At 51.7% G+C, this 11,226-nt stretch overlaps 1 protein-coding gene across 1 annotated transcript in view; it reads left to right on the top strand.

The window, feature by feature from the left end:
* Positions 1-373: 373 nt before the first annotated feature.
* fam83ga (family with sequence similarity 83 member Ga) overlaps positions 374-11,226 on the top strand; it is a 22,570-nt gene continuing 11,717 nt past the window's right edge. The window contains exons 1-2 of the mRNA XM_071390953.1: positions 374-1,200; positions 9,312-9,479. Of these exons, the coding sequence (XP_071247054.1) occupies positions 748-1,200; positions 9,312-9,479 (621 nt within the window). The 5' untranslated portion in view covers positions 374-747. The remainder of the gene's footprint in view (positions 1,201-9,311; positions 9,480-11,226) is intronic.

Below are 11,226 nucleotides of genomic sequence, written 5' to 3'. Positions count from 1 at the left end.
ATTTATTATTAAAGGACTGGAGTTGCTGCCCATCCCTGATCTTAAACCAAGGAATATTTTTCAATTCATTGTGATTGGCAGTAAATCTTCTAGACTGGTGTGTGTTTTTAAGATGACATTTCAGACCGCATAGTTGACATTTATTCCCACATGGGTTGGGTTAGTATCTTTGTACAGTAGTGATTGACACTAAATCCACCTGTCATTTAAACTCTCATTCATATCAACTCATTACCCGACATAACTGCCTGGCGGGCTAAAGAGACACACGGGATAGGCCCTAATCCTGGCTTTCGTCCCGCGCGGGGCAGTTATGTCGGTAATGAATAAAAAGGGGGAATTCTTGATCACGTGATAGAGCGGGCGTGTGAGTTCTTGTCACACCTGTCCGGTGAAGCTGGTGACGGGTTGTGCTGTGCGTGGTGTGTGTCACTATGCGCTCCCCGGAGAGAGAGACGCGTGAGAAAGTGCATGGACAAACCGACCGGTAACGGGAAATAATAATGGACACGGCGGGACCGGTCAGTTATCAGCAACATATATTTGCTACAGGTTGGAGTCCCGTGAATCTGTCTGACTTTACCGAAGAGAACGAGAAGGGAAAAGTTACAAGCCTACCCGGGAACTTTTCATTCCAGAGAGAGTTGGGAAATCTTTCTGATTATTGTGGAATACTGTTGTCTATTTAACTAGTGCTCCGGTTTTTTATTTATTTTTGTCGGTTACTGCTCCGGTGAGTCTCGAGTCATGGCGTTATCGCAGATCCAGTGTTTGGATGAGAATAACGTGAATTTCCGAACGCATGAATCCAAACCGGACTTTTTTTATTCCGAGGAGCAACGTCTAGCGCTCGAGACGCTCCTCCGACATGGACGCGATGCTTTTAATAAGTTCCTCCACGCGACCAGTCTCCGGTGTTTCCTGTCGGACCAGGAGGTGGACCAGTTGACCGGGGCAGTGGAGGTATACGACCCGGCATCAGAGCTCCGTCAGGGTGACTCAGACAGTGATGAACTCCCGCTGTCTCTCCAGTACTGGCCGGATCTGTCTGACTGCTCGCTCCCGTGGCTGGATCTGGGCTGGCCGGACTGCCCGGCCTACAGAGGAGGGACTCGCGTCACTGTGTACGCGCAACCGCCAATGGACGGCAACACGCACATCAAAGAGATGGTTAGGAAAACCATCGCGCAGGCGCAGAAGGTAAGGCGAGTTTATTAATATGAATTATTATGACGGTTATATATCATATGAAACATGAATATTATGTGTGTGTGTGTGTGTGTGTGTGTGTGTGTGTGTGTGTGTGTGTGTGTGTAGGCTGCTCCCATTCTCCAGGGTCAGAGTACAGAACAGTGTATTCCAGACTGGTGCCGTACAAGACAACGTTGATTAGAGATCCCAGATGACCTCACTGATATACTGCTGACTGCAAATCAATAGACTCTGTGGGTTTAACCAACTATACATGATAACCTGCTACAGGGGGGGGGGGCTTTCACTAGGTGGTGACCCCCCCATACATTATAACCTGCTACAGGGGGGGGGGGGCTTTCACTAGGTCGTGACCCCCCCATACATGATAACCTGCTACAGGGAGGACTTTCACTAGGTCGTGACCCCCCCATACATTATAACCTGCTACAGGGGGGGACTTTCACTAGGTCATGACCCCCCCATACATTATAACCTGCTACAGGGAGGGGGCTTTCACTAGGTCGTGACCCCCCCATACATTATAACCTGCTACAGGGGGGGCTTTCACTAGGTCGTGACCCCCCCATACATGATAACCTGCTACAGGGGGGGACTTTCACTAGGTCGTGACCCCCCCATACATGATAACCTGCTACAGGGGGGGGGGCTTTCACTAGGTCGTGACCCCCCCATACATTATAACCAGCTACAGGGGGGGGGCTTTCACTAGGTCGTGACCCCCCATACATGATAACCTGCTACAGGGGAAGGGGGGACTTTCACTAGGTCGTGACCCCCCCATACATGATAACCTGCTACAGGGGGAGGCTTTCACTAGGTCGTGACCCCCCCATACATTATAACCTGCTACAGGGGGGGGGGCTTTCACTAGGTCGTGACCCCCCATACATGATAACCTGCTACAGGGGAAGGGGGGACTTTCACTAGGTCGTGACCCCCCCATACATGATAACCTGCTACAGGGGGAGGCTTTCACTAGGTCGTGACCCCCCCATACATTATAACCAGCTACAGGGGGGGGGCTTTCACTAGGTCGTGACCCCCCATACATGATAACCTGCTACAGGGGAAGGGGGGACTTTCACTAGGTCGTGACCCCCCCATACATGATAACCAGCTACAGGGGGGACTTTCACTAGGTCGTGACCCCCCATACATTATAACCTGCTACGGGGGGGGCTTTCACTAGGTCGTGACCCCCCCATACATGATAACCTGCTACAGGGGGGGACTTTCACTAGGTCATGACCCCCCCATACATTATAACCTGCTACAGGGAGGGGGCTTTCACTAGGTCGTGACCCCCCCATACATTATAACCTGCTACAGGGGGGGCTTTCACTAGGTCGTGACCCCCCCATACATGATAACCTGCTACAGGGGGGGACTTTCACTAGGTCGTGACCCCCCCATACATGATAACCTGCTACAGGGGGGGGGGGGCTTTCACTAGGTCGTGACCCCCCCATACATTATAACCAGCTACAGGGGGGGGGCTTTCACTAGGTCGTGACCCCCCATACATGATAACCTGCTACAGGGGAAGGGGGGACTTTCACTAGGTCGTGACCCCCCCATACATGATAACCTGCTACAGGGGGAGGCTTTCACTAGGTCGTGACCCCCCCATACATTATAACCTGCTACAGGGGGGGGGGCTTTCACTAGGTCGTGACCCCCCATACATGATAACCTGCTACAGGGGAAGGGGGGACTTTCACTAGGTCGTGACCCCCCCATACATGATAACCTGCTACAGGGGGAGGCTTTCACTAGGTCGTGACCCCCCCATACATTATAACCAGCTACAGGGGGGGGGCTTTCACTAGGTCGTGACCCCCCATACATGATAACCTGCTACAGGGGAAGGGGGGACTTTCACTAGGTCGTGACCCCCCCATACATGATAACCAGCTACAGGGGGGACTTTCACTAGGTCGTGACCCCCCATACATTATAACCTGCTACAGGGGGGGCTTTCACTAGGTCGTGACCCCCCCATACATGATAACCTGCTACAGGGGGGGACTTTCACTAGGTCGTGACCCCCCCCCCCCATACATGATAACCTGCTACGGGGGGGGGGGCTTTCACTAGGTCGTGACCCCCCCATACATTATAACCTGCTACAGGGGGGGACTTTCACTAGGTCGTGACCCCCCCATACATTATAACCTGCTACAGGGAGGGACTTTCACTAGGTCGTGACCCCCCCATACATTATAACCTGCTACAGGGGGGACTTTCACTAGGTCATGACCCCCCCATACATTATAACCTGCTACAGGGAGGGACTTTCACTAGGTCGTGACCCCCCCATACATTATAACCTGCTACAGGGGGGGACTTTCACTAGGTCGTGACCCCCCCATACATTATAACCTGCTACAGGGAGGGACTTTCACTAGGTCGTGACCCCCCCATACATTATAACCTGCTACAGGGGGGGACTTTCACTAGGTCGTGACCCCCCATACATTATAACCTGCTACAGGGAGGGACTTTCACTAGGTCGTGACCCCCCCATACATTATAACCTGCTACAGGGAGGGACTTTCACTAGGTCGTGACCCCCCCCCATACATTATAACCTGCTACAGGGGGGGCTTTCACTAGGTCGTCACCCCCCCATACATTATAACCTGCTACAGGGGGGGCTTTCACTAGGTCGTGACCCCCCATACATTATAACCTGCTACAGGGGGGGACTTTCACTAGGTCGTGACCCCCCCATACATTATAACCTGCTACAGGGAGGGACTTTCACTAGGTCGTGACCCCCCCATACATTATAACCTGCTACAGGGAGGGACTTTCACTAGGTCGTGACCCCCCCCCCATACATTATAACCAGCTACAGGGAGGGACTTTCACTAGGTCGTGACCCCCCCCCCCCCATACATTATAACCTGCTACAGGGAGGGACTTTCACTAGGTCGTGACCCCCCCATACATTATAACCTGCTACAGGGGGGGCTTTCACTAGGTCGTGACCCCCCCATACATTATAACCTGCTACAGGGAGGGCTTTCACTAGGTCGTGACCCCCCCATACATTATAACCTGCTACAGGGGGGGACTTTCACTAGGTCGTGACCCCCCCATACATTATAACCTGCTACAGGGAGGGACTTTCACTAGGTCGTGACCCCCCCCCCCATACATTATAACCTGCTACAGGGGGGGACTTTCACTAGGTCGTGACCCCCCATACATTATAACCTGCTACAGGGGGGGACTTTCACTAGGTGGTGACCCCCCATACATGATAACCTGCTACAGGGGGGGACTTTCACTAGGTCGTGACCCCCCCATACATTATAACCTGCTACAGGGGGGAGCTTTCACTAGGTGGTGACCCCCCATACATGATAACCTGCTACAGGGGGGACTTTCACTAGGTCGTGACCCCCCCATACATGATAACCTGCTACAGGGGGGGACTTTCACTAGGTGGTGACCCCCCATACATGATAACCTGCTACAGGGGGGGACTTTCACTAGGTCGTGACCCCCCCATACATGATAACCAGCTACAGGGGGGGCTTTCACTAGGTCGTGACCCCCCCATACATTATAACCTGCTACAGGGGGGGACTTTCACTAGGTCGTGACCCCCCCATACATGATAACCTGCTACAGGGGGGGACTTTCACTAGGTCGTGACCCCCCCATACATTATAACCTGTTACAGGGGGGGCTTTCACTAGGTCGTGACCCCCCCATACATTATAACCAGCTACAGGGGGGGCTTTCACTAGGTCGTGACCCCCCCATACATTATAACCAGCTACAGGGGGGGGACTTTCACTAGGTCGTGACCCCCCCCCATACATGATAACCTGCTACAGGGGGGCTTTCACTAGGTCGTGACCCCACCATACATTATAACCTGCTACAGGGGGGGACTTTCACTAGGTCGTGACCCCCCCATACATGATAACCTGCTACAGGGGGGGACTTTCACTAGGTCGTGACCCCCCCATACATTATAACCAGCTACAGGGGGGGGACTTTCACTAGGTCGTGACCCCCCCATACATGATAACCAGCTACAGGGGGGGCTTTCACTAGGTCGTGACCCCCCCATACATTATAACCTGCTACAGGGGGGGACTTTCACTAGGTCGTGACCCCCCCATACATGATAACCTGCTACAGGGGGGGACTTTCACTAGGTCGTGACCCCCCCATACATTATAACCTGTTACAGGGGGGGCTTTCACTAGGTCGTGACCCCCCCATACATTATAACCAGCTACAGGGGGGGCTTTCACTAGGTCGTGACCCCCCCATACATTATAACCAGCTACAGGGGGGGGACTTTCACTAGGTCGTGACCCCCCCCCATACATGATAACCTGCTACAGGGGGGCTTTCACTAGGTCGTGACCCCACCATACATTATAACCTGCTACAGGGGGGCTTTCACTAGGTCGTGACCCCCCCATACATTATAACCTGCTACAGGGGGGCTTTCACTAGGTCGTGACTCCCCCATACATTATAACCTGCTACAGGGGGGACTTTCACTAGGTCGTGACTCCCCCATACATGATAACCTGCTACAGGGGGGCTTTCACTAGGTCGTGACTCCCCCATACATTATAACCAGCTACAGGGGGGGACTTTCACTAGGTCGTGACCCCCCCATACATTATAACCTGCTACAGGGGGGACTTTCACTAGGTCGTGACCCCCCATACATTATAACCTGCTACAGGGGGGACTTTCACTAGGTCGTGACCCCCCCATACATTATAACCTGCTACAGGGAGGGACTTTCACTAGGTCGTGACCCCCCCATACATTATAACCTGCTACAGGGGGGACTTTCACTAGGTCGTGACCCCCCCATACATTATAACCTGCTACAGGGGGGACTTTCACTAGGTCGTGACCCCCCCATACATTATAACCAGCTACAGGGGGGGACTTTCACTAGGTCGTGACCCCCCCATACATTATAACCTGCTACAGGGAGGGCTTTCACTAGGTCGTGACCCCACCATACATTATAACCTGCTACAGGGGGGACTTTCACTAGGTTGTGACCTCCCCATACATTATAACCTGCTACAGGGGGGACTTTCACTAGGTCGTGACCCCCCCATACATTATAACCAGCTACAGGGAGGGGACTTTCACTAGGTCGTGACCTCCCCATACATTATAACCTGCTACAGGGGGGGACTTTCACTAGGTCGTGACCCCCCATACATTATAACCTGCTACAGGGGGGGACTTTCACTAGGTCGTGACCCCCCCATACATTATAACCTGCTACAGGGGGGACTTTCACTAGGTCGTGACCCCCCCATACATTATAACCTGCTACAGGGGGGGCTTTCACTAGGTCGTGACCCCCCCATACATTATAACCAGCTACAGGGAGGGGACTTTCACTAGGTCGTGACCCCCACATACATTATAACCTGCTACAGGGGGGGGCTTTCACTAGGTCGTGACCCCCCCATACATTATAACCTGCTACAGGGGGGGGCTTTCACTAGGTCGTGACCCCCCCATACATTATAACCTGCTACAGGGAGGGGGGACTTTCACTAGGTCGTGACCCCCCCATACATTATAACCAGCTACAGGGAGGGGGGACTTTCACTAGGTCGTGACCCCCCCATACATTATAACCTGCTACAGGGGGGACTTTCACTAGGTCGTGACCCCCCCATACATTATAACCTGCTACAGGGAGGACTTTCACTAGGTCGTGACCCCCCCATACATTATAACCTGCTACAGGGGGGGGCTTTCACTAGGTCGTGACCCCCCCATATATTATAACCTGCTACAGGGGGGGACTTTCACTAGGTCGTGACCCCCCCATACATTATAACCTATTACAGGGGGGGACTTTCACTAGGTCGTGACCCCCCCATACATGATAACCTGCTACAGGGAGGACTTTCACTAGGTCGTGACCCCCCCATACATTATAACCTGCTACAGGGAGGACTTTCACTAGGTCGTGACCCCCCCATACATTATAACCTGCTACAGGGGGGGGCTTTCACTAGGTCGTGACCCCCCCATACATTATAACCTGCTACAGGGGGGGACTTTCACTAGGTCGTGACCCCCCCATACATTATAACCTATTACAGGGGGGGACTTTCACTAGGTCGTGACCCCCCCATACATTATAACCTATTACAGGGGGGGACTTTCACTAGGTCGTGACCCCCCATACATTATAACCAGCTACAGGGAGGGGACTTTCACTAGGTCGTGACCCCCCCATAATTCAATTTTATTTAATTTTAATTTTTTATTTTATATAGCCCTTCGTACATCAGCTAATATCTCGAAGTGCTGTACAGACACCCAGCCTAAAACCCCAAACAGCTAGTAATGCAGGTGTAGAAGCACGGTGGCTAGGAAAAACTCCCTAGAAAGGCCAAAACCTAGGAAGAAACCTAGAGAGGAACCAGGCAGCCATACATTATAACCTGCTACAGGGGGGACTTTCACTAGGTCGTGACCCCCCCATACATTATAACCTGCTACAGGGAGGACTTTCACTAGGTCGTGACCCCCCCATACATTATAACCTGCTACAGGGGGGGGCTTTCACTAGGTCGTGACCCCCCCATACATTATAACCTGCTACAGGGGGGGACTTTCACTAGGTCGTGACCCCCCCATACATTATAACCTATTACAGGGGGGGACTTTCACTAGGTCGTGACCCCCCCATACATGATAACCTGCTACAGGGAGGACTTTCACTAGGTCGTGACCCCCCCATACATTATAACCTGCTACAGGGAGGACTTTCACTAGGTCGTGACCCCCCCATACATTATAACCTGCTACAGGGGGGGGCTTTCACTAGGTCGTGACCCCCCCATACATTATAACCTGCTACAGGGGGGGACTTTCACTAGGTCGTGACCCCCCCATACATTATAACCTATTACAGGGGGGGACTTTCACTAGGTCGTGACCCCCCCATACATTATAACCTATTACAGGGGGGGACTTTCACTAGGTCGTGACCCCCCATACATTATAACCAGCTACAGGGAGGGGACTTTCACTAGGTCGTGACCCCCCCATAATTCAATTTTATTTTATTTTTATTTTTTATTTTATATAGCCCTTCGTACATCAGCTAATATCTCGAAGTGCTGTACAGACACCCAGCCTAAAACCCCAAACAGCTAGTAATGCAGGTGTAGAAGCACGGTGGCTAGGAAAAACTCCCTAGAAAGGCCAAAACCTAGGAAGAAACCTAGAGAGGAACCAGGGAGCCATACATTATAACCTGCTACAGGGGGGGACTTTCACTAGGTCGTGACCCCCCCATACATTATAACCTGCTACAGGGGGGGACTTTCACTAGGTCGTGACCCCCCATACATGATAACCTGCTACAGGGGGGGGGGGGGGAATTTCACTAGGTCGTGACCCCCCCATACATTATAACCTGCTACAGGGGGGGACTTTCACTAGGTCGTGACCCCCCCATACATTATAACCTGCTACAGGGAGGACTTTCACTAGGTCGTGACCCCCCCATACATTATAACCTGCTACAGGGGGGGGCTTTCACTAGGTCGTGACCCCCCCATACATTATAACCTGCTACAGGGGGGGACTTTCACTAGGTCGTGACCCCCCCATACATTATAACCTATTACAGGGGGGGACTTTCACTAGGTCGTGACCCCCCCATACATTATAACCTGCTACAGGGGGGGACTTTCACTAGGTCGTGACCCCCCCAATTCATTATAACCTGCTACAGGGGGGGACTTTCACTAGGTCGTGACCCCCCCATACATTATAACCTGCTACAGGGGGGGACTTTCACTAGGTCGTGACCCCCCCCATACATTGTGTGTGTGTGTGTGTGTGTGTGTTTGCGATGTGTCTTGACCTGGGTGTGTGTGTGTGTGTTTGCGATGTGTCTTGACCTGTGTGTGTGTGTGTGTGTGTGTGTGCCATGTGTCTTGACCTGTGTGTGTGTGTGTGTGTGTGTGTGTGTGTGTGTGTGTGTGTGTGTGTGTGTGTGTGTGTGTGTGTGTGTGTGTGTGTGTGTGTGTGTGTGTGTGTGTGTGTGTGTGTGTGTGTAGGTGGTTGCGGTGGTGATGGACCAGTTTACGGACGTAGATATCTTCAGAGACCTTCTGGAGGCGTGCTTTAAGAGGAAAGTGTCTGTCTACATCCTGTTGGAAAGAGCAGCGTTACCTCACTTCCTGTCTATGGCTGAGAGGGCCGCCATGCACCCAGGACACCTGAAGGTAAACACACTCGCGCGCCTGGGGCCTGGTCTAAGACTGTCAGGAGACTATGAGCACAGAGGGATAATGAGCAGCAGTAGTCCTGGGGCCTGGTCTAAGACTGTCAGGAGACTATGAGCACAGAGAGATAATGAGCAGCAGTAGTCCTGGGGCCTGGTCTAAGACTGTCAGGAGACTATGAGCACAGAGGGATAATGAGCAGCAGTAGTCCTGGGGCCTGGTCTAAGACTGTCAGGAGACTATGAGCACAGAGGGATAATGAGCAGCAGTAGTCCTGGTGCTTGGAGGTTTAACCCCACAGAGTGATAATTAGCTGTAGTGGTCCTGGTGCTTGGGGTTTTTACACCACAGAGTGATAATGAGCAGCAGTAGTTCTGGTGCTTGGAGGTTTAACCCCACAGAGTGATAATGAGCCGCAGTAGTCCTGGTGCTTGGGGGTTTTTACACCACAGAGTGATAATGAGCTGTAGTAGTCCTGGTGCTTGGGGTTTTTTACACCACAGAGTGATAATGAGGTGTAGTAGTTCTGGTGCTTGGGGTTTTTACACCACAGAGTGATAATGAGCTGTAGTAGTCCTGGTGCTTGGGGTTTTTACACCACAGAGTGATAATGAGCTGTAGTAGTCCTGGTGCTTGGGGGTTTTTACACCACAGAGTGATAATGAGCTGTAGTAGTCCTGGTGCTTGGGGTTTTACACCACAGAGTGATAATGAGCTGTAGTAGTCCTGGTGCTTGGGGGTTTTACACCACAGAGTGATAATGAGCTGTAGTAGTCCTGGTGCTTGGGTTTTTTTACACCACAGAGTGATAATGAGCTGTAGTAGTCCTGGTGCTTGGGGTTTTTACACCACAGAGTGATAATGAGGTGTAGTAGTCCTGGTGCTTGTGGGTTTTTACACCACAGAGTGATAATGAGGTGTAGTAGTCCTGGTGCTTGGGGTTTTTACACCACAGAGTGATAATGAGTTGTAGTAGTTCTGGTGCTTGTTTTTTTTTTACACCACAGAGTGATAATGAGCTGTAGTAGTTCTGGTGCTTGGGGGTTTTTACACCACAGAGTGATAATGAGGTGTAGTAGTCCTGGTGCTTGGGGGTTTTTACACCACAGAGTGATAATGAGCTATAGTAGTTCTGGGTCCTTTTTCCCAGAAGCATTTGATGGCAAAGTTCCTCATTTAAAATCTTTTGTAGGAGCTCATTAGAGGAACGTTTTATTGTGCTCCTGTAGGCCTACATCTACCAATCAACTGACGGCCCCAAATCAGCTGATCAACTCAGCCAGGATAACACAGTAGTCTATCTATGGGGGTTTTTCACACCTGTCACTGTGTGCGGATGGATAGGCTAACGGGTAGCCTAAAGAATGCAGCCTATTGGAATAGAATCAATAACAGATGGGGCCATTTGCAAACGTCGATGGCACTAGATAATCACTAGCTGTCTGTCTCGTTAACTCATCACTATGCAGCTAAATCCCCCCCACACACAGCTGCTGTCTCGTTAACTCATCACTATGCAGCTAAATCCCCCCCACACACAGCTGCTGTCTCGTTAACTCATCACTATGCAGCTAAATCCCCCCACACACAGCTGCTGTCTCGTTAACTCATCACTATGCAGCTAAATTCCCCCCACACAGCTGCTGTCTCGTTACCTCATCACTATGCAGCTAAATTCCCCCCACACAGCTGCTGTCTCGTTACCTCATCACTATGCAGCTAAATTCCCCCCACACACAGCTGCTGT

Source organism: Salvelinus alpinus, chromosome 1 (assembly GCF_045679555.1).
Source record: "Salvelinus alpinus chromosome 1, SLU_Salpinus.1, whole genome shotgun sequence".
In the NCBI taxonomy this organism is placed as follows: Eukaryota; Metazoa; Chordata; class Actinopteri; order Salmoniformes; family Salmonidae; genus Salvelinus; species Salvelinus alpinus.
The sequence above is the reverse complement of the archived record's forward strand: the minus strand, read 5'-3'. Positions and strand labels throughout refer to the sequence as shown.